Genomic DNA, 24,658 nt, shown 5'->3' with positions numbered 1-24,658 from the left:
AGCACATGTGAGTCTAATGTCTTGTTAGTCACCAGGTAATGACTTTTGCCCCTGAGGACTGTGCTCATCCACTCCAATTCTTGGCAGAAGGTGAATATTATGAGAAAAGAGCAGAATAACCTATTTACAAAGTGTAAAAGTAGTAGCAAGCATCGTATAATCTAATAGATTTGGTAAATTTATTTAAGTTTCCAGGTTAGGTAAGTTAGTTAAGTGACTCAGACACTATTCGCCTCTGAAAAATCTTCAAATTTACTTTTTCATTTTTTGAGAAAGAGTCTTAAGCTGTTGCCCTGGGTAGAGTGCTGTGATGTCATAGCTCACAGCAACCTCAAATTCGGGCTCAAGTGATCCTCTTGCCTCTGTTTTTCTGTTTTTAGTAGAGATGGTGTCTCACTTTTGCTCAGGCTAGTCTCAAACTCGTGAGCACAAGCAATACACCCGCCTCAGCCTCCCAGAGTGCTAGGATTACAGGTGTGAGCCACTGTGTCCAGCCCAAATTTACTTTTTTTAAAATAGGAGGTAGGTCTCTGCCTCATGCAAGTCAATGAGAAATTAATAGAACTTCTACAGAAATTGGGTATTCTGTAGGATTTTTCTTCAACATGGCGTTTAGCAGTTTGCTAATATCTACATTCTTCCCAGTCTCTGATACACACAGCATGCGTTTCGCTTTAATCTGTATATGACATATGTATATCATATAATCTATGAGATACTTATGTACCACTCTGAGGAAAGGTCTGATATCCAGAGTCCCAAAGCCGCCTCCTGCTAGCACCACCCTCGTTCGTGCCTGCCCCAGCCAGCAAGCAACACACATTTGCATGGAATTACTGTTTTTCTAGATTATAATACAATCCAGCTTTAAATCCTTTTTTAAAATTTCATCTTTTCAGTTGATTTCAAGTTTAAATATCTTTACTAGACTTAAAACCTAGAAGTTTTAGAAGCAAAATATTTACTTTCCCCCCTGAGGTTGGAAGCTTATAGGTAGAACTTAGTCCTGTTTCTAGAAACTTGGGGTTTTCTTCCAGAAGATTAGGGGACTATAAATAAACACTCACTGTGCATGGGCAGGGAGAACCAGTAGAGGCAAAAACAATTGGAACCAGTGTGGGTCCTGGAGCCAAACTGATGGAGAGGAGTCACTGGCAGAACTGAAATTTGGGAGAAAGGTATGGTGAGTAGATTGCCCTATAAACCAGGACATCAGAATCAGCTCTTTATAGGATTTAAGGCCTCTGAAAACCTGGTTTACATAGTTGGGTGGTCTGGGAGTAATGCAGATGATACTTCTGGACTGGAGGAAGCAAAAAGCCCCACCATCAGCCTCAAAAGCTAGGGAACACCCCCCTGCTCCTGGAACCTGATGTGGGGAGATGGGTGGGCCATGGGCTCCATTTCGCCCAGGCTGTTGGCCTGGTGGCTCAGTGACTCTGGCTGTCCTGCTGAACACCACCAAGCCCCTCCGCCCCACACACTGGTGGCTCATGGCAGGGTGCGTCTCCCCAGAAGCCTCCCAGAAGCATTCCCCAGCCCACCTCTCTCAAAAAATCACAAGATTGGGGAGGAGCGAGATGGCAGCCGAGTAACAGCTTCCTTGCAACTGGGCACAGTGAGTCTGAGGAGACAAGACTCCAGGCATCTCTGGCTAGTGGGATCTGCCCATAAACATCCCTTTGAGGACACAGGGAGTCAGCAAGAGACTTCTGCACCCCAGGAGGAGGACAAAGGCAATGGAGAACTGGCAAGTGGTTGCGCATGTTCGTTCAGTCAATCCCACCGTCAGCTGACTCATTGAAACCCTGGTCCAGACGTACAGCAACTTAAAGAACAAGAGGAAGTGAAAGGAAAATTAGGGCCAGGAAACAGATAAAAGAAATCACTCAAGAGAAAGGATCAGTAGAAAAATCCCAGCAACATGAAAAACCAGTCCAAAGTAACCCCCACAAGGGACCGTGAGGTAGCTACTGCAGAGGATTCCACCTATAAAGAAATGTTAGAAATGACAGGGAATTTAGAATACACATGTTGGAAACGATGAAGGAAATGATGGAAACAATGAAGGAAACTACTACTAAAGTGGAAAATAACCAAAAGGAAATCCAAAAACAGAATCAAATAAGGGATGAATGATATGAAGAATATAAAAAGGATATAGCAGAGCTGAAGGAACTGAAGCAGTCAATTAGGGAACTTAAAGATGCCATAGAAAGTACCAACAACAGATTAGACCCCATGCAGAAGAAGGAATCTCAGAGGTAGAGGACAAAGCTCTTGAGATAACTCAGATAGTTAAAGAGGCAGAAAAGAAGAGAGAGAAAGCAGAATGTTCACTGACAGAATGATGGGACTTTATGAAGCATTCAAATGTACAAGTGAAAGGTATCCCAGAAGGGGAAGAAGAATGCCCCCAGGGGAATGGAAGCCATACTAGAGAATATTATAAATGAAAATTTTCCAAATATCACCAAAGATTCTGACACACTCCTTTCAGAGGGATATGAGGTTGCCTCAACTCTAACTGAGCTTCTCCAAGACACATTCTGATGAACCTGTCCAAAGTCAAGACAAAAGAAAAGATTCTTCAAGCTTCCAGGATTGAGCTCCAGTTGACCTACAGGGGCAAATCCATCAGGGTGACTGCAGACTTCTCTAATGAAACTTTCCAAGCAAGAACACAATGGTCATCTACCTTTAATCTACTTAAACAGAACAATTTCCAGCCCAGAATTCTATTTCCTGCTAAGCTAAGCTTTAAAATTGACAGAGAAATCAAATCATTTACCGATATACAAACATTGAGGAAATTCGCCACAACAAGACCAGCTCTACAGGAAATACTTCAACCTGTTCTACACACTGACCACCACAATAGATCAGCAGCAAAGTAAGAACTCAGCAGTTAAAGGACAGAACCTACCTTCCACACTGATGCAAAAGATAAAACCAAGCAATGGACTCTCACAAAGAAAGATGAATAGAACACTACCATACTTACCAATTATCTCAATAAATGTTCATGGCTTGAATTCCCCACTGAAGAGGCATAGATTGGCTGACTGGATTAAAAAGCACAAGCCATCCATTTGCTGTCTGTAGGAAACACACCTAGCTTCAAAAGACTAATTAAAACTCTTGAGTTAAGGGTTGGAAGACAATTTTTCAGGCAAACGGAATTCAGAAAAGAAGAGGAGTTACAATCTTATTTTCAGATACATGTGGATTTAAAGCAACTAAAGTCAAAAAAGACAAAGATGGTCACTTTATATTGGTCAAGGGAAAAATACAACAAGAAGATGTTTCCATTTTAAATATTTGGGTGGCGCCTGTGGCTCAGTGAGTAGGGTGCCGGCCCCATATACCAAGGGTGGCGGGTTCAAACCCAGCCCTGGCCGAACTTCAACAAAAAAATACCCAGGCGTTGTGGCGGGCGCCTGTAGTCCCAGCTGCTCGAGAGGCTGAGGCAGGAGAATCGCGGAAGCCCAAGAGCTGGAGGTTGCTGTGAGTCCTGTGATGTCGTGGCACTCTACCGAGGGCGATAAAATGAGACTCTGTCTCTACAAATAAAATAAATAAATATTTATGCACCCAATTTAAATGCTCCCAGATTTTTGAAACAGATCTTAGTCTGAACAATATGGTATCCTATAATATCATAATAACAGGGGACTCTAACACTCCTCTTACACAGCTAGACAGATCCTCTAAACAGAATTAAACAAAGATATAAGGGACTTAAATGAGACCCTAGAACAACTGTGCTTGATAGATGGATATACCCTGTTTCCCCGAAAATAAGACAGTGTCTTATATTAATTTTTGCTCCCAAAGATGCACTAAATCTTATTTTCAGGGGATGTCTTATTTTTCCATGAAGAAGAATACGGTATACATTTATTGTTAAATGAAAATAAAGGAAATTTATTACCTGTATACGGTATGGTAGTTGTCAACACAAACCAGACAAACTGTGAATCCTACCTTCAGTCATCATGAGGGCGGCCGCGAGCATGAGGCAGTGTCACCAGAGACAGACCAACACTCACCACCTTCTCCGTGTCCCATCCACTCTGATCCTCCTGTTCTACACGCATCTGCGAAAGTCTCCTCCTCTCTCCCGCCCTGCGCTCACTGCTCACTCCGACCTCCGCTCCGCCTCCACACAGCAGTGACATCAGGACTCCGCGTAACGTCACTGGTTGCTAGACGCCAGTTGGGGCAGCCCTAGCAACCAGTTTACGGTAATTAATTTTCATTCCAAGACAGAGCCTGAGGGGGCCTTATTTTCGGGGGAGGGATGCCTTATATTTCATCCAGAAAGAAACTGTAAGTAGGTCTTATTTTCGGAGGATGTTTTATTTTCAGGGAAACAGGGGAGAACACTCTATCTCAAAGATAAAGAATATACATTCTTCTCATCGCCCCATGGAACATTCTCCAAAATTGATCACATCCTAGGACACAAAACAAACCTCAACAGAATCAAAAGAATTGAAATTTTACCTTGTATCTTCTCAGACCACAAGGCACTAAAGGTGGAACTCAACTCTAGCAAAAACGTTCAACCCCACACAAAGGCATGGAAACTAAACAACCTTCTGTTGAATGACAGATGGGTGTAGGAAGAAATAAAACAGGAAATCACTAACTTCCTTGAGCATAACAACAATAATGACACAAGCTACCAAAACGTGTGGGATACTGCAAAAGCAGTTTTCAGAGGAAAATTTATCGCTTGGAGATAGCTACATTTGAAAAACAGAAAGAGAGCGCATCAACAAACTCACAAGCCATCTTATGGAATTGGAAACAGAAGAACAATCTAAGCCTAAACCCAGCAGAAGAAAAGGAATATCCAAAATTAAATCATAGATCAATGAAATTGAAAACAAAAGAATCACTCCAAAAATTAATGAAACAAGGAGTTGGTTTTTTGAAAAAGTAAATAAAATAGATAAACCTTTGGCCAGAATAACTAGAAAAGTAAAATCTCTAATAACTTCAATCAGAAATGATAAAGGGGAAATAACCGATGCCACAGATAAACATACAAGAGATCATCTCTGAATACTACCAGAAACTCTATGCCCAGAAATTTGACAATGTGAAGGAAATGGATCAATATTTGGAATCACCCTCTCCCTAGACTTAGCCAGGAAGAGATAGAGCTTCTGAACAGACCAATTTCATGCACTGAGATTAAAGAAACAATACAAAAGCTTCCAACAAAAAAATGCCCTAGTCCAGAGGGCTTCACACCAGAATTCTATCAAACCTTCAAGGAGAGCTTATTCCCATACTGCAGAATTCATTCCAAAAAATTAAGAAGGAAGGAATCTTCCCCAACACATTCTATGAAGCAAACAACACCCTGACACCAAAACCAGGAAAAGACCCAACTAAAAAGGAGAATTTCAGACCAATTTCATTAATAACTTGTAGATGCAAAAATTCTCAACAAAATCCTAGCCAATAGATTACAGCTTATCATCAAAAAGTCGTACATCATGGTCAAGTAGGTTTCATCCCAGGGATGCAAGGCTGGTTTAACATACACAAGTCCATAAACGTTATCCAACATATTAACAGAAGCAAAAATAAAGATCATATGATCCTCTCAATAGATGCAGAAAAAGCATTTGATAAAATCCAGCATCCTTTTCTAATTAGAACACTGAAGAGTATAGGCATAGATGGCGCATTTCTGAAAGTGATTAAAGCTATCTATGACAAACCCACAGCTAATATTTTATTGAATGGAGTAAAACTGAAAGCTTTTCCTCTTAGAACTGGAACCAGACAAGGTTGTCCTCTGTCACCATTACTTTTCAACATAGTGCTGGAAGTTTTAACCAATACAATTAGGCAAGACAAGGAAATAAAGGGAATCCAAATGGGAACAGAGGAGGTCAAACTCTCCCTCTTTGCTGATGACATGATCTTATACTTAGAGAATCCCAGAGACTCAACCACAAGACTCCTGGAAGTCATCAAAAAATACAGTAATGTCTTAGGATATAAAATCAATGTCCACAAATCAGTTGCCTTTGTATACACCAATAACAGTCAAGATGAGAGGCTACTTAAGGACAAAACTCCCTTCACCATAGCTTTAATGAAAATGAAATACCTAGGAATATACCTAACAAAGGAGGTGAAGGACCTCTATAAAGAAAATTATGAAATCCTAAGAAAAGAAATTGCAGAGGATATTAACAAATGGAAGAACATACCATGCTCATGGCTGGGAAGAATCAACATTCTTAAAATGTCTGTACTTCCCAAAGCAATCTACCTATTCAATGCTAATCCTATTAAAATACCAACTTCGTACTTTCAAGATTTGGAAAAAAATGATTCTGCATTTTGTATGGAACCTGAAAAAAAACCATATAGCTAAGGCAGTTCTCTGTAACAAAAATAAAGCTGGGGGCATCAGCATACCAGATTTTAGGCTGTACTACAAAGCCATAGTTGTCAAGACAGCATGGTACTGGCACAAAAATAGAGCCATAGACATTTGGAATTGAATAGAAAACCAGGAAATGAAACCAACAACTTAGAACCACCTAATCTTCGATAAACCAAACAAGAACATACCTTGGGGGAAAGACTCCCTATTCAATAAATGGTACTGGGAGAACTGGATGTCTACATATAAAAGACTGAAACTGGACCCACTCCTTTTCTCTACTCACAAAAATTGATTCAAGATGGATAAAGGACTTACATTTAAGGCATGAAACAATAAAAATCCTCAAAGAAAGCATAGGAAAATCACTGGAACATACTGGCCTGGGGAAAGACTTCTTCAGACATGAAGAAGACTGCCATGGCAATTGCAACAACAACAAAAATAAACAAATGGGACTTCATTAAACTGAAAAGCATCTGTACAGCTAAGGATACAACAACCAAAGCAAATAGACAACCTATACAATGGGAAAGGATATTTGCATATTTTGAATCAGACAAAAGCTTGATAACTAGAATCTATAGAAAACTCAAATTAATCTACATGAAAAAGCCAATAACCCCGTATATCAGTGGGCAAGAGACATGAATAGAACCTTCTCTAAAGAAGGCAAATGGCTAACAAAAATGAAAAAAATGTTCATCATCTCTATCTATTAGAGAAATGCAAATCAAAACCACCCTGAGATACCATCTAACCCCAGTGAGAATGGCACACATCACAAAATCTCAAAACTGCAGATGCTGGCATGGATGTGGAGAGAAGGGAACACTTTGACACTGCTGGTGGGACTGCAAACTAATACAACTTTTTTGGAAGGAAGTATGGAGAAATCTCAAAGCACTCAAGCTAGACCTCCCATTTGATCCGGCAATCCCATTACTGGGCATCTACCCAGAAGGAAAAAAATCCTTTTATCATAAGAACACTTGCACTAGACTGTTTATTGCAGCTCAATTTATAATCGCCAAAATGTGGAAACAGCCTAAATGCCCACCAACCCAGGAATGGATTAACAAGCTGTGGTATATGTATACCATGGAATACTATTCAGCCATTAAAAAAAATGGAGACTTTACATCCTTTGTATTAACCTGGATGGAAGTGGAACACATTATTCTTAGTAAAGCAGCATCACAAGTATGGAGAAGCATAAATCCTATGTACTCAATTTTGATGTGAGAGCAATTAATGACAATTAAGGTCCCGGTTGGGGTGGGGGAAGAGAGAGCAGACAGAGAAAGAAGGAGGGGGGATGGGGAAAGGAAGAGAAGAGAGAGGGAAGGAGGGAGGGGGTGGAGCCTTGGTGTGTGCCACACCTTTTGGGGGCAAGACACAATCGTAAGAGGGACTTGACCTAACAAATGCAATCAGTGTAACCTGGTTTCTTGTACCCTCAATGAATCCCCAACAATGAAAAAAAAAAATCACAAGATCACACCTTGACTCCTGGACAAAATTGGTTTTCTGTTAGGCAGGAGAAAAGGGGCTAGGACTGCTGGCTCTGGGGTGGGTAATGAGCGCCGTTGGCCTCCATGCCTGCGCTATTCCCCAGAGAACTCAGTGATCTGACTGTACAGACCCTTCCCCATCACACTGAACTCCTGGTCCAGGCACCCAATCCCACTGTCACCCCCAGCCTGTTCCCCACCTCCCTCCTTGCCAGGCTCAGCTACCCCCATTCTTTCCTGGATGGATGTGCTCGTTGGGGTGTTGGGAACTCTGTCTGCCTAATGGACCCTGCACCCCACCCCTTACTCACCCGCCCCTCCTTAAATTTTTAGTCTCGGCTACAGGCTCTACTTCTCACAGGCTCTCTAGACCACTCGGTTCTGTTGTAGCAGGTCACCCAGGACTGCTCATGTGCAAGCCCCTTGCCTGCCCCAGACACTCAGCCTCCGGGACACTTCTGTCTGAGTGACAGCCAGCTGCTGTGGGAGGTTGATGGGGCTACTGCGTGGAGGAGCAGCCAGTCTTCCGCAGTCAGACCGATGATACCCCGCTCTCTGGCAACTAAATGTCCACTGCCCTTGATGTACCCAAGGACTATGCTGTGATGTGATGCTGGGGCAAAGGAATGTCACATTTCAGTCAACAGCCGAGCCATGCGTGAGGAGGTGGGTGGCAGCTGGGGAGAGGCCAAAGGCCCCAGGCAATCTGTGCTGAGCCCATGGTGTGCCAGTGGCTGAGGCTGGCGGAGATTAAATGACAAAGTCAGAATGCTTCTGCATCCTTTATTACGTGAGCCATGACCGTCATGTGGCCTGGAACTCCCATGTTGCCATGTCTACTGGGCCTCCCCTCCCCAGGTCTCTACTCTGGAAACCATGAGAAAAGGGGCAGGCTTGGGAGGCGACTGGATGGCTTGAGGAAGGCAGTCTTGCTAGGGGAGATAGATCTGGGAACCTGTGGCTCTGATCCCTACTGGTACCTATGACCCCATGGCAGGGCCACTTCTCCCTAGCGACCTGCCGACAGCTGCTGCCTCTTCTGGGTTCCTTGCCTGAATCCCTGCCCCTTGTAATGGACTCATTTTCTCCTTGGGCACGTTGATAGCTTCGGTGAGGTGAGGCCTGAGTGCCATCTCTCCCGTGCTCCTGTCATGGGACCGAGCCCCCGTCTCATCCCAGCATTTCTCTCTCCTGGGTAAGCTCTGGGAAGCACCGGGGGGAAGACCGCTGCTGCTGACGTTCCCTCCAATGACCTCACGGCCCTGCTTCTGACGCTCCCCAAGTTCCTCAAGGTGAAATACAGATTTTCATCCTCATCTTGGAGTTTTCCATTAGCTTTTTTTTTCTATAATAGAAGTATAAATAAACTAGCATATCCACCACTCCCTTGGCAGAGCAGGATTTCAAAAAGAAATAGTAATAATTCAAATTTAGCCCAGTAAGAATGAATACAACCATCTATTTGCAGTATGTGTTCATAGCAGGGCCAAGAATTAAGCAGAGGGAGTTTTGCCATAGCCAAGCTAGATGTCAAAACAAAAACAACATGGGTTGTACTCATGACAAAGTTACTCAGGCTGTCATTTCAAGTTTATTTCCTCTTATACTATATAGAATTTTAGCATCGTGATTTCTTCCATATATTAGGTATTCAGTACATACTTGTCAGTAAATGAGTAAATGTCAGAGAAACTTGCAACAGAATCAGGAGAGATGCTGCTATAATTATATCAATATGTTAAAATAAATTTGTCTTTTTTTTTTTGAGACAGTCTCACTTTGTCGCCCTCAGTAGAGTGCAATGGTGTCACAGCTCACAGCAACCTCAAACTCTTGGCTTTAAGTGATTCTCTTGCCTCAGCTTCCCAAGTAGCTGGGACTACAGGTGCCCACAACTCCCAGGTATTTTTTGGTTGGTTGTCGTTGTTCAGCAGGCCTGGGCTGGATTCAAACCCACCAGCTCCCGGGTATGTGGCTGGCACCCTAGTCACTGAGCTACAGGCGCCGAGCCAAATTTGTCATATTTTAATAACAGTTAATATTTTATTTTATTTCTTTTTTTGAGATAGGGTCTCACTTTATTGCCCTCAGTAGAGTGCCGTGGCGTCATAACTCACAGCAGTCTCAAACTCTTGGGCTCAAGTGATTCTCTTGCCTCAGCCTCCTGAGTAGCTGGGACTATGGGTGCCCACCGCAAGACCTGACTATTTTTAGAGACAGGGGTCTCCCTCTGGCTCAGGCTGGTCTCAAACTTGTGAGCTGAGGCGATCCACTTGCCTGGGTCTCCCAGAGTGCTGGGATTACTGGCAGGTATCCTGTTGCGCCCTGCCCAATAGCTAATGTTTTAGTGCTTCGTATTGTGCCAGATACTCTTAGAGCCTTTAGATTATTTAATCGCATTTAATCATCATAACTTTCTATAGATTCTGTCATTAGTATTTTTTCTGCTGCACAAATAGGCAGAGAATGATTGTTATTCTAAGTGATTAAGTGAGGCCTCAAGTTAGGTTCAACCTTAGTGCTCGTGTTCTTCATCACTGACATAAACAGCCTCCTGGCTCTCTGAATGCAAAGAAGAGACTGAAAAGCCCTTAAAACTGACTCTGATACGCCATTGCTATGGTCCTAAAGCCAAAGCCCCTGGATTTGAAGGAAACAACCTCTGAAAGCCTCTGTTGAATTTGGACAATTCTACTTGATTGTGGTAACAGTGGAAAATTCACAGTGAAAAGCTGATTCATCAAGAATGGCTGTTGGATTTCTAACCTGAGTGTTGAAGGAAGTAGGAGTTAATGAACCAGGCAAATGGGCAGCATGGGGACCTTGGGAATATAGCCAGAGGGAACAGCAAGTCCAGGGACCCGAAAGCCTGGCGGGCGAGGGAGCGTGCAGGGGTGTCACTGCTGAGTGTACCCGGGATCGCTGGGAGTGGCCAGAGGAGGCCTCTGTCAGGCAGTTGGAGTCTTATCCTCAAGGTAGTGGGAGTCTCTGAAATAAAATTTTTAAATAACAGCTTTATTGAAGTATAATACCCACAAAGTATACAAGTCAGTGGTCTTGGTTATTTTCACACCGGGGCAACCATCACCACAATCCATTTGGAACACTTCTGTCACCTCGTAAAGAAACCCTGCATGTCCGCTGTGATGCCTGGCATGACCCCCGGGGCTGGCAACCACTAATGTGCTCTGGGCTCTGCAGACATGCCTGTCCTGGAAGTTTTGTGGACCTGGAGTCACACTCAGTGTGGCCTTTTTTGTCCTGCTCCTTTGACTTAGCATGGCGCTTCCGAGGGACTTCTGTTGAAGCAGGGGTCAGCCCCACACTCTTGGCGTCCCCTGTAGGCCACACTCTCTGTATCTGTTGTGTCAATGATGAGTTATTTCTGCTTTTTGTCCATTGTGAACGATGTTGCTATTGATGTGTGCAGGTTTTTGTGTGAATATGTTTTCATTTCTCTTGAATATATTGCCTAAGAGTGGAATTGCTAAGTGGTGTGGTAATTCTGTGTTGGGCTTTTTGAGGAGCTGCCAAACTTTTTCAAAGTGGCCGTATTTTGGCGTGTGTGGGTCCCACGGAGCCACCCGCAGGTGTGTGGCAGTGTGGCTGCTCTGTGCTCTGACTTGCGCTTCCCCGACCATGTCATCAGTCATTTCCCCAGTGACTGAGGATGGTAAGCATTCGTTTAATGTGCTCATTCGCCACGTGCATATGTTCAGTGGAGGAATAACTACAGTAGAACCTCGAAGTTGACCACCCAAGGGACTGTAACAAACTGGTCACCATTCGGCGGTGGTCACCATGAGGCACTAGGCCTCTATACTGATAAGTACACATGGTGTATGTCCTGTCTATGAAAGTCAGGTCAACTTGAGGTGGTCGATGTAGGGAGGTGGTCAACTGTGGAGGTTCTACTGTATTTAAAAATCCTTTGCCCATTTTAAAATTGTATAACGTGTCTTATTGTTGAGTTGCAAAAGTTTTTTATATATTCTAGATGCAAATCCTTTATTTATAGTTTGGAAATTACAAATATTTGTAGCGTTGAAGTATTTCCCCCCATTCTCCTGCGTTTTCTTTTCACTGTCTTGATAATGACACAATTTGGGGCACAAATGTTTTAATTTTTATTTCTATGAAATCCAATTTTTTTCCCTTTTGTCATTTGTGCTTTTGGTCTGACAGTTACAGAATCACATTACAGTTTAGAAAGATTACTTTGGCTACAATTGGTGACAAAGATGAAGGGTTAGGAATGGGTTAGGAGGGAGGACTGGGGTTGGAAGGACATTTGGCTCAGCGGGGTTGGTGGTTTGATGTTCGGATGTGCAGGAGAGGTGTTTCAGTCCATCTGCAGATGTCCAGCATGTGTGGTGTGGTGGAGTGTGTGGTTGTGCCCTTCTGAGATGGAGTTATAGACTGTGGGGCAGCTCTGAGGAGGGAGAGGTGTCACTGAGCCACAAAGGACACCCTGGCCGGCAGGCCCAGGCTGCAGTCAGCACCTGCCAGTCCAGCCACAAAGGACACCCTGGAGGTCCCTGTCCTCCCAGACCAAAGAGGGCTTCCTACGCCCCTGTAGTACCTGTAAAAGCAGTAAAAAGTGTCTAACCAGGGTGTTCTTCTGCTGATGCATTTCACATTTGCCGAGGTTTACGAAGAGTCTCAATAGTGTGAGAGGAGGAGATATGATCGAAGGAGGGTAGGGGAGATTTGTACCTCTTTCTACCATTCTCTGCTCTTGCATCTTTCTTTTTTTTTTTTTTTTTTTTTTTTTTGTGGTTTTGGCCAGGGCTGGGCTTGAACCCATCACCCCCAGTATATGGGGCTGGTGCCCTACTCCTTGAGCCACAGGCGCCACCCTGCATCTATTTTATTTTTAAGCACTCGAGATGTCCTCCCTCCTTCCTCCCTCCCTTCCTTTTCTGCCTTCCTGCCTGCCTTGCCTTTCTTTCTTCTATTTCTCCTTCTCCTCCCTCCGTCCTTCCCTCTCTCTCACCCTCCCTCCCTCCCTGCTTCTCTTTTTCCTTTCCCTTTTCCTTCTGAGACAATATACAAGATAATTTTACTGAATAGAAAATATGGTTAGCTTGGCTCGGCACCCGTAGCACAGTGGTTACAGCGCCAGCCACATATACCGAGGCTGACAGGTTTGAACCCAGCCCAGGCCAGCTAAGCAACAACGACAACTGCAACAAAAAATAGCTGGGCATTGTGGCAGGTGCCTGTAGTCCCAGCTACTCGGGAGGCTGAGGCAGGAGAATCGTTTGAGCCCAGGAGTTGGAGGTTGCTGTGAACTGTCATGCTACGGCACTCTACCAAGGGTGACATAGCAAGACTCTTGTCTCAAAAAAAAAAGAAAAGAAAAGAAAATATGGTTACCAATTTAGTCAAAAGCCAAGTGAACTGCTACTTTACATGCCAAGGATCTTCTTATGTATAACGCCACTTCTCCACTTTCGCTGGTTTCTAACAGAACTTTAATGTACCTGGAACTTACTCAGAATTTATTATAATGACCTAATTCTATGTCTGCCCATGTCTCCATCATGTTATTGGTATGTGAATATTTGAATGAAAGATTAAATGATGTCTCAGAGGACATAATTGTCCAAGATACTTTCTTTGTCATGAGAACCTGCTGAAATGTTTACGCCTCACTGTCCTGGCATAGCATGTGCTGAATTCTCGGCATTCAGCCTTTATGTATTGACAATATTGCCAGGTTAACTATAATCCTGTCTTCCGGTCTCTTCGTTGTACCTTCTCTGTTCTCGTGGCTGTTTGTGTGGGATGAGACCTTGGTTCTTAGTTGATCTCTACCTTTATTTCCTTTGTCCATTTGTCCATCGTGTAGCTGGCAGAGCTCTTTACTCAGTTTGGTCGAAACTAGTGGCCAAACCATGAGGATTAGGGTCCACCCTGAGAACTGAATCGAGATGGTGGGGTGCACCCCAGCCCCGCACCCTTGGATGTAGCAATGTCTCCCTCCCCTGCTGCTGGGGAGCAGAATCCCTGCCTGTGCCTGGCGGGAGTCCCCCCAACCCAGGTCTTGCCCTCTGTGGAAAGCTGCCTTGCCCAGGGCCTGCCTCCTTCTTTCCCAGTGGCCACATCTGGTGGCTAATCTCTGGGTGGAATAAAGGCCCAGGCCCTTGCTTCTGCTTGGGACAGTGCCAAAGACTGTCCTGGGCGTGGAGCTCCTGTGGCATGAGTGGGCTTTTGTGGTGACAACCTTGCAGTTTGCTGATGCCTCCTTCATTCTTTTGCAGGTGTGGGTCCCCCTGCAGCCCTCGGTCAGCTTCTTGCTTGCACACCTCCCGAGGGGTTTCCTGGGGAACTTGACCTGGGACTTGACCTGAGAACTTTCCCCAAGTTCAGTGTCTCACAAGTGTGGGTGATGACACCTGCTAAGATTCAGCAGCATCCCCAGGGCCTCTGCTGCCATAAGGACCTGCTTTCCTTCCCCTCTCCCCAAGAAGTAGTAGCATGTTTACAAAGTTCATTTATAACTCAGTTTCACAGATCCTGTTTCTTTTCTTTTCTTTCTTCCTTTCTTTTTTTTTTTTTGAGACAGAATCTTACTCCGTCATCCTGGATAGAGTGCTATGGCATCATAGCTCACAGCAACCTTAAACTGGGTGTAAGCAATTTTCTTTTCTTTTTTTTTTGAGATAAGAGTCTCACTTTATCACCCTTGGTAGAGTGTTGTGCCGTCATACCTCACAGAAACCTTAAACTCTTGGGCTCAAGCGATGCTCTTGCCTCAGCCTCTCAAGTAGCTGGGACAAGACTCAAAAGCTGCCTTCTGTTCTGCTCTGCAAAGGCCTCAGACATCAGCCTTCTAGTGTCTAAATGCAGTGCTTCTTTTCTCCTTAAAAGTCATATCCTCTTATTATAAAGTAGTTGTGGTTAAGATATAAGACTTTTGGTCTTTTCCAATATGGTGATTTTCTTGGTCAAATGGACCTACAGTAGAACCTCCACAGTTGACCACCTCCCTACACTGACCACTTTCTTGGGTTGACCTAATTTTCATAGACCGACATGCACCACGTGCACGCATCAATACAGCAAGCCTGGTTCCTTATGGTGACCACCTCCGTGCGTTGACCAGTTGGTTATAGTCCCTTGGTGGTCAACTTAGGGAGATTCTACTGCATGGTGTACATAATCCTAAGGTAAGATAAAGGAGAGAATGATTTTTATTGAGTATTTACTATGTGCCAGGCCCTGGGATAATCTCTTAAGTGTATTATTTCATTTAACTGAGAAAACTGAGGCTGAGAGATTTGGTAGAACTGGGATTTAAGCCCTGGTGGTCTGGTCCCGGAGGGTGCATCTTAGCCATTTTGATGTGTTGTAGCAGCTTTCCGACCCTAGCACACAGCCCGCGATGATGTATTTTATTTTGCCATCCAGAGCCATGCACGGTTCACAGAGCAGCGCTTGCCTGTAAGACAGGTAGTGTGGCACTGGCTCTTTGCCATTCTGGTTCTGTTTCCCTCCTTCCTTCCCAGGTGAATGGCCCTGCAGGCCTGCCTTGAGGTATTTGTTCATTCATGCATTCACCCATCATTAAGTGCCTCCTGCGTGACTGTGCAGACACTGCAGTACAGTGGCCAGTAAAGCAGGCAAGGTCCCTGTCCCCGTGGAGCTTACAGCCAGAGTTTTGCACATAAAATGCAATTGGAAACAAATTATTGATTGCATGTGAAGACCGTCCCCCAAATCTAGAAAACTAGTAGGTGTAGATTACCTGGTAAATATACAGATGTTTAGTAATGTTAATTAAAGGACTGCAGAAAAGGACCATGATTGAAGCATTTTCATAGTAAAATAATTAACATGTTCAGATAGTGAAATATGCAGCAGTGTAACAACCTAGCACAGCGTCTATCAGTAAAGGTAACGCTCAGAAACAGCTAAAAACAAGTTGCACAGCATGGTTAGCACAGCCTCATGGATGACAAAGCATAACACCCTATTATCCCACGCAGCATAATATAGGACACTGCAAAAGCACGGGATAGTGTAGAATAATTTGTGTGAAAGTTTTAAAACATCCAGAACAATAATATATATTATAATCACAGACACATACCTATGTAGTAAAAGTGCAAAACCAGTTAAGGAATGACCACATGCCAATTTTAGGTGGGAGGGAAGCTTGAGTCTTTAACAAAGCTTGTTAAAAGCAAAAACCATTTCACATATATTGCAAAATTTAACTACTGGTAAATCTGTTGGGGTGCACGGTTATCTTATTATGTAGGGTGCTTGCCACTAGTCTGTTTCCCGCAAATGCGAATTTCAGTGATGGGCACCTTCCTCTGGCATTGGCCGTCACCTTCTCTGCCACTTGGCGTGTGTCCTGTCATGTGTGCAGGTTTGTAGATGGGTGGGTTTCAGGGCACTGCTCGCCGCTGGCCAGTAGAGGGCGCTGCGCCACTGCAGATGTCGGCTGGGCGGCCAGGACAGGCGGCGCTCTGGCAGGGCCACATTCTGCCCCACAGCTGGGGAAAGTCAGAGCTTCCGTATCCACTTGTAGGATGGGGCACAGAATCCAGCCACTTGGAACGTACATCATGAGGCTAAGAATGCAAGAACCAACACACACAGAGGGCATCCTGTGCCTCAAAACCTAGTGCTGCTTTGTGGGGACCTTTATTATTTATTTATTTATTTGTTTGTTTATTTATTTATTTATTGAGACAGTGTCACTATGTCACCCTCAGTAGGGTACCATGCCATCACAGCTCACCGCACCAAACTCTTGGGCTTAAGCAATTCTCTTGCCTCAGCCTCCCCAGTAGCTGGGACTACAGGTGCCCACCACAAACACCTGCAACTTTTGTTGCAGTTGTCATTGTTGGTTTTAGCTGGCACAGGCTGGATTCGAACCTGCCAGTCTCGGTGTGTGTGGCTGACACTGTAAGCACTGTGCTATGGGCGCCAAGCCTGTGGGGACCTTTCTTATTAAACTGACCAGGGAACCTTCCTTTTATTTTAGATGGAAAAGGATTATTCTTACCTGAAGGAGATATGTGATCATCAAGCAGAACAGCTGAGCAGAACTAGCCTCAAGCTGCAAGAGAAAGCATCAGAGAGCGATGCAGAGATAAAAGACATGAAAGAAACCATATTCGAGTTGGAAGACCAGGTGGAACAGCACCGGGCCGTCAAGCTGCACAATAATCAACTCATCAGTGAGCTCGAGAGTAAGTGAAGTAGAGCAGGCGTGAGAAGGTGCCCAAGGGGCCAGTCACAGGGGGAAGGGCTGGGTTTTTGTTTGTTTTTGATATTAAGAGAGTCTCACCCTGTCGCCCCGGGTAGAGTGCCCTTGCAGCAACCTCAAACTCTTGCACTCAACTCCTGCTTCAGCCTTACCAGGTGCTGGAGATACAGGCACCTGCCACAACACCTGGCTAGTTTTTCTATTTTCAGTAGAGATGGGATCTCTCTCTTGCTCAGGCTGGTCTTGAACTCCTGAGCTCGCTCAATCCACCTGTCTTGGCCTCCCAGAGTTCTGAGATTATAGGCCTGAGACACCATGCCTGACTGCAGGGAAGGGTTTTTAATGATTCACTGGCTGGGGTTTATGAAGAGTCTCTCTTCTCAGTGTTCTGTACTCTCCCAGGAAGAATGGCATTTAAGAAAAATTAATCTCAGGCAGAGCATGGTGGCTCATGCCTGTAATTCTGGCACTTGGGGAGGCCAAGGCGAGTGGATTGCTTGAGCGCAGGAGTTCAAGACCAGCCTGAGCGAGAATGAGACCCCGTCTCTACTGAAAATAGAAAAATTAGCTGGGCATGGTGGCTGGTGCCTGTGGTCCCAGCTACTCGGGAGGGTGAGACAAGAGGATCACTTGAGCCCAGGAGTGTGATGTTGCTCTGAGCTGTGACACCACAGCACTCTACCCAGGGCTACAGAGTGAGACTCTGTCTCAAAAAAGAAAAAGGAAAGAAACGAAAAATTAATCTCTTAAACTGAGTCAAAAATGGGATGACAGAGAAAAGACGAGTCGGAGCACTGGATGATTGTCACAGATAGCAAATGCTTTTTGAATGTGTGGGCATGTCCCGGGGGCCACACTGCTGCTCTGTCTCTCAGCAGCCTGACCTGCTTGGAGGCCGCACGTCAGGACAGACTAGCTGTGGCTAGGTCAGTGTATAGACTCTTCCTACCCATAGAGCTGGTCAAGTAAATTGCCTGCTGCAGACATCAGTTAGGACGCTGTGTCGTCTCCTGGCTCTCCTGGATAGAGAGATGTCCTTGACGGGCGGGCAGAGTGGAAGAAACAGGGAGTGTCCCCCTGAGGGTAGCATATCAACTTACGGATGCCAGCCCCAGAGTCACAGAAGGGACATTGGTACACAGCTTATTTGTGAGCTCATTGTTTGCTCTGAAGAGGGAAATTTGTAAAAGAGATGAATTAAACATTGCCTGCTTTGTCCAAATAAGCTTTATCAAATTATCACATGTAGTGTCTTTTGCTTTTGTTAACAAAGGATTTAATGTACAAAGCTTTTAGTCACACTTGCCGTTGCTAGAAATAGCTCAGTCAGCTGCCTGCGGGGCCCCAGCCTGCACTGTTCGTCCATCCTCACTGTGGACGGGTTGCGTGTTTGTGAATCCACCCACTTGCTAACATTCATTTGTACCTCTGAAATCAATACTCCCAGCGCTTTAGCTGTCATTTTTGGATGTAGATGGACGAGTGGAAAGGTTCAGTTGTCCTGCACATATGTCCCCAACTGAGGTCAGACAGATCCTCTGCCTCCCGGTCCAGTTCTCATGCTCGAGCCACGTGTCTTTCTCATGGTCTATTTAGTGCCACGCTTTTGGTGATTCCCTTGTTTAAAATGGCCCCTGAGCATGGGGCTGAAGTGCTCTCCTACCCCTCAGCACAGGAAGGCTGCGACACACCTGACAGAGAAGATACGTGTGTTAGGGGAGCCCCCTTCACTGTGAGCGGTCGTGCTGCTGAGCCTGGGTTCAGTGTTACTGAATCAACAGTGTGGAGCACCCAGAGAAAGGAGCCGGGAGTTTGATGGTGTGTGTCAGGCTGCCCCAAGGAGTACGGTAATAACTTCTGTAGTGTGTCATGAAGCAGGAGAAAGATGGAAAAGTAGGTACTATATTCCTGGATTTATGAGATGTCAGCCAGTTTCAAAAAGTGGTGGGCAGCAATGCTGTGAGGCCGAAAACTGAAGAAATTTATGTTCACGTTGCCCAGGGTCAGGAAAACATTAAACCCTTCTCATCTGATGCTCCTGGCTGCAGGTTTCACGAAGGGCCTGAAGTGTGAGAAGCGTTGACTTTGCAGGCAGGCTGTGCAGTCTGGAGGCTGTGGAAGAATTTTAAAATTCTGTCTCGGTGCTGGGCAGAGAGAGAAGTGGGGCGAGCAGGTTGCTAATGATGAGACCAGCTTATTTGATAAGGACCTCAGCAAGTGATGCTAATGGCCTTCTGGTTGATGAAAATGCTAACGGATGCTGGCATGAACCCAGCCCTGTTTTTCTCCTGGGAGCAAAGTTCAGCATTTGCTAGTTTAGTGTGCATGTGACCACCATGGATGGTGAGAACTGACTGCGTTCTAGACCTTGACTGTTCAGCCTGAAAGTTGCTAGCGGCTGCTCCATTCCATCCGAGACAGGACATCAGAACTGTGGGACCCCGGCCTCAGTGTACTGGGGCATTCTCTGTATATAGCCAAAAACCGAGACACCATCTGGAGTCTCGGCCTGGACATCTGTGCCTCTGAAAAGTGTCACGAGTGGTTCCGAGGCTTAACTTTGATTAAAAAGCAAAACTTGGAAACTGGTTTTGAAGTCACAGGAGTAGTGACCAGCCATCTCCTGTGTTGTGTGCCCCACAGCGAGGAGGGACATTCAGAACGAGAGGGTTAGGGTAGTATGGAAGTGTGGGCAGCTACAGTGGTCTCTTCCCACATAGTTGCACAATCTGTCTCCAGAGACTATAACCTAAACATACACCATCAGTTTTCCAAATCATCCCATTCTCTAACTTGGAGGAACCTCCTACTTCCAGTCCACTGTTTCCAAGGTGCTAGCTAAAAACTGCATTTATAATGGAATGAATGGATTATTTGGGTAGCTAGCTCACCTTCTCTCAAAGGTCTCATGACATTTCCAACAGCTATATGAATTTTTATCTTTTTAGGTAATGTGATCAAGCTGGAGGAACAGAAGTCAGACCTAGAGAGGCAACTGAAGACCCTGACAAAGCAGATAAAGGTGAGACGTGGGCCAGGGCTGGGGATGAGAGGTGGGCCAGGACGGTGGGTGAGATATGAGCCAGGGCAGGGGACGAGAGGTGGGCCAGGGCAGGGGATGAGAGGTGGGCCAGGGCAGTGGGTAAAACACAGGCCATGCAGGGGGTGAGCCCTGGTCCAGGGCAGCGGGCAGGGGCCTTTGCTGCAAAGCAGATAAAGGTGAGACGTGAGCCTGTGCCATGGGTAGGAGCCTTCGCTACCATCTTCCTGTAAGTCACCCCTCCTAGGTCTGGGTTACTCTCTGTCCTGCTTTCTCTTGGAACTTTTCCATGGCTTGGGCCCTAAAACCGTAAATTCTTGTTGGGTGAAAGTAAAATCAAAGCAGCTCAGTTCTAGGATGGAGAACTCTGATAACGCCTCTGAAGGTGTGATTCCCACCAGTGCCTTTCCCTAGTTGTGAGACACAGTTGAAGCAGGTGCCTTCCGGCCATCCTTCCTTGGTGATGGCCCCGAGGCACCTGACACAGGGGGACTCTGACATTTTCAGGAGGAGACAGAGGAGTGGAGGCGGTTCCAGGCAGACCTGCAGACGGCGGTGGTGGTGGCCAATGACATCAAGTGTGAGGCCCAGCAGGAGCTGCGCTTGGTGAAGAGGAGGCTGCTGGAGGAGGAGGAGAAGAACGCGAGGCTGCAGAAAGAACTGGGGGACATGCAGGGCCACAGCAGGTTGGTGGGCACAGGGTTGACCCTCCGTGAATCCCATGGGCACCCGGCTCGCGCTCGGCTTCTCACCTCGTCACTGTGCACAGGGCTTCCTTGTGGGACAGAATGCTTTGCATCTCTCTGTGCCAGGTTCTGTTTCTTTCCAAGGATCACCCACCACTGCCCCAGGAGCAACATTCCATCCAGGGCTTGGTCACAGCTTTCTTGAGCATAAGGGGAGGCAGAACCCTCCAGCCAAGTTTCCTCCCGGGTGTAAAGAATGGAAGCCACGTCTGGGGGTTTCCACATAGCAGCACCAGCCAGGTACAGGACTCACTTTCACCAGCCCAGACACAGGACTCTTATTGGCAACAGCCCTGGGCTATTTTATTAAAAAGAACACGGGTGGAAAGTATATATTTCACTGAAGTGTGATGTTCCCTTCTGCTCTTGAGGAGAACCACACAATGTATTAACCCAGAAACCTCCACCTAACAGCCACAGGTAAGAGGAAAGTATTCCTGATTGAGCTCAAAGTTCATTTTTATTTAAAACGTAAGTGCTTTACAGACCAGATTATAAATAGTATTTTAGCCTTTAACTAAACTGATGTTATCTTTCCCCAATCAGGAATTAGTGGTCCTTCACTTTGAGAGTCTTAGATATTAGAAAATTGTTTCAAATTTTCTAATGTCTCTCAAATACAAAATATAATCTTTAAAAATCAAATTTAGTGGTTTCTGAATTGTGCTCCATACAGTTTACCCTAATTTTCACACATTTTTCAGGGTTGTTGCCTTGCTTCTGAGCCTTTGGGTCTGATGTTCTGTCATCATGAATTCCATTGGCAAGAATAGATTTCTTCTGAGAATTCTATTTTGATTCTCCTGTCAATCCTGTTCCAATTAATCCCTCATTTCTTTGTTTATGACTTGTATATAAAATGGCCTCTAGAGAAAATGACAGACATGTAACTAGTTCCACGATTCCCTCTTGAAAGCTCAAAATCAAGATCATTATTTTATTTATTATTATTTTTTGAGTGACTAGAGTTGGGGGTGGTCTTGCTGTGTTGTCCAGGCTGGACTCAGCTCCGGGGCTCAAGTGATCCTCGACCTCAGCCCCCCATGCAGCAGGGACAGCAGGTGTGACCACCACGCCCAGCACTGTCCCTACTCTGTAGTCACATATCCACCCTGCCCACCAAAGCATGTGAGTTTTAAGTGAAGGCAGAAGGAGAAAGTAATTTCACCGTGTTCCCTGTTGGAGTGACCGTGAGGTCCTTCTGTTTGCTTTTGTGTCGCTTTTGTTTTTTCTCTGTCTTGTTTCCATATTAAATGTCTTCAGAAGAGGACTCAAGTCATAACTCACGTTGTTTCATATATATGTTATTTTAACAATACATGATAAAAGACAGGTCCCGAGTTTCTGTAGTGGCCCTAAACAGATTCTCCTAGGAGATGTTGTATTTCTTACGTACATTCTAAGATACAGGCCAGACTATACGAATTGAGCCCTGATCTCCAGGAAATCTCTGTGTGTGTCCTGACAGCCTAGGACTCTGTGCGCTATATCCTACGTCTTCAAATTTTAGGTCACTTTTTTTTTTTTTAACACAGAATGTTTCTTTTTTTGATTTTCCAGTGATTTGCAAACCTACCTCCCTAGTTCAGCAGTTTAATCTTTTCTCACAAAACATTTCAAAAGTTTAGAACTGACACTGATGAAATGAAAACATGACATGGTACTAAAATTAGGCCTGAGAGGGTTTTGATTCTTGCCTGTCCCGGCGTTTGGCGGGATGTCAGACGCTGCCAGTGCGCGGCAGTGCTTGTCTGATGTTGGACTCCTCTGGCAAGTTGCCCCCTCTAAAGAGCTGACTTGCTGATGGCTCAGCTGCCTCCTGAACCTTCCACGTGAGCAAGAACTGAAACCAGCTCACACTCTCAAAGCTCCGGAAGCTGCCCAGGGTACCCATCTGGGCTGCATGAGTTCTTGACTGAGACTCACTATGACTTTGAGAGTCATCTACTAAGAACTCAAAAGTCACTATTGGTTCGGCCACAGCCAAAGAACTTGCAGAACATTCTCTGATGAGGTCCTCCCAGTACATCTGAGAGAAGGTAAGAGCATCTAAAATGCACCCTGACCTAGAATTAACTTTGCACACATGGGCATTTGAGGGATTGTTATTGCCACGTAGATGGCAAATGAATTGCCTGGATAGGAATACAGATTATCATTTACTACCAGAACTCAATAACTAAAACAAGTGTAATTTTCTTCAACTCATGAATGAGCTCCAGTCCTGTTAGGTTTTCAAAGATGTTTTTATTTCAGGGTCAGGATAACTGACCTTACGATCTATGGGGAATGAAGCCTGTGCTTTAGCTTTAGCTTTGCCATGGCTGGCATGTCCCCTTCCCAGCCCCGCCTCCTTCTTCTGAAAGAAGAGGTAGGAATGGGCACTTTCCATGGTCTTTTTAAGCTGTGCCGCTCTCTGACTAGTTGGTTAGGTGACCTTCGAGTGCCGGCCTCCCCATCTTGCTGGTACATCCTGAGCCCCTCTTGCGCAGGCATCTCCCTATCTTAGCTATGGATTGTGGACCTGATCATTCTCTTCCAGAAATTTGAACAAGCTGATGTGTTTTTTATGAAATAGTCTGGTTCAACCTTTTTGTTAGAACAAGGGGGCCTCTTCTTCATCTGTGGCAAACGTGTCTTGCTCTGCAAACCTGTATCTTGCTCTTGTTCTGTAAACCTATCTTTATCTTCCGCAGTAAACTTCATTTTGTGCTTTAAAAAAAAAACAAAGTCTTTTACCAGACACACAGATACATATAAACTAATGGATGAAAGGAAAATGGATAACTGTCTTAACTCCAGCTTCCTCCAGTTTTGGACAGTTGAAAGAAAGGCTTTGAAATGAAAAGATCTTTTTCCTGAAAAGCTGAGTCCTGGAGCCCAGCAGTTACAGAGAAAAGGCAGCAGCTCAACACGTGCGGCCTTTCTAAAGAAAGACTGCGGACACGCAGCGTGACACAGGCTCCTCCCTCGCGCAGGGGCTGACACGCAGCGAGACACAGCCTTCTCCTCCACGCAGGGGCAGGAACAGACCTCGCCTTGATTTCGCTTGTTCTGAAACACCAAATGCCATTACTTTCAGGGCAACTAACCTGATTCTTAACTGTGTTTATCATAAAACACCAAAAAGCATCCGGGGGTGACACCTGTGGCTCAGTGGGTAGGGCGCCAGCTCCATATACTTAGGGTGGCGGGTTCAAACCCGGCCAAACTGCAACAAAAAATAGCCGGTGTTGTGGTGGGCGCCTGTAGTCCCAGCTACTCAGGAGGCTGAGGCAAGAGAATCGTCTAAGCCCAGGAGCTGGAGGTTGCTGCTGTGACGCCACAGCATTCTACCTAGGGTGACAAAGTAAGACTCTGTCTCTAAAAAAAAAAACAAGCATCCTGGAAAACATCTTAAAAAGAGATTGTTGACAACACTTAACATCTGTGGCTAATTAACTACACTAATTTCTGAAACAATGTCTTGAGATCCAAACATGTTCGAAGAGTCCACCGGTTTCTTGCGTTGTCACCTCCCAGGAGTGAGCAGCATGGCGGCGTTTCTCACGCAGACGCTACTGGAATTGGCTTCTAACCCGTGTGTGCACGTCTGTGTCAACCTGGCGTCAGCGTGTGTGCCTGTGCGCCCTTTGTGGTGTTGGGTGGCTCTCATGCCCACAGCGCCCAGCAGGTGTTCGTGGCTGCTGCAGAGAGGGGCCCGGTAGA

General features: G+C 45.3%; 1 protein-coding gene across 4 annotated transcripts in view; it reads left to right on the top strand.

Moving 5' to 3' along the window:
- The window catches only part of SPECC1 (sperm antigen with calponin homology and coiled-coil domains 1), a 358,846-nt gene that overhangs the window by 239,313 nt on the left and 94,875 nt on the right, over nucleotides 1-24,658 (top strand). For all 4 annotated transcript variants that reach the window (XM_053568570.1, XM_053568569.1, XM_053568568.1 and 1 more), the window contains 3 exons: nucleotides 16,940-17,147; nucleotides 20,113-20,186; nucleotides 20,712-20,890. In XM_053568570.1, the coding sequence (XP_053424545.1) occupies nucleotides 16,940-17,147; nucleotides 20,113-20,186; nucleotides 20,712-20,890 (461 nt within the window). The remainder of the gene's footprint in view (nucleotides 1-16,939; nucleotides 17,148-20,112; nucleotides 20,187-20,711; nucleotides 20,891-24,658) is intronic.

This window comes from Nycticebus coucang, chromosome 18, assembly GCF_027406575.1.
Source record: "Nycticebus coucang isolate mNycCou1 chromosome 18, mNycCou1.pri, whole genome shotgun sequence".
In the NCBI taxonomy this organism is placed as follows: domain Eukaryota; kingdom Metazoa; phylum Chordata; class Mammalia; order Primates; family Lorisidae; genus Nycticebus; species Nycticebus coucang.
The sequence above is the reverse complement of the archived record's forward strand: the minus strand, read 5'-3'. Positions and strand labels throughout refer to the sequence as shown.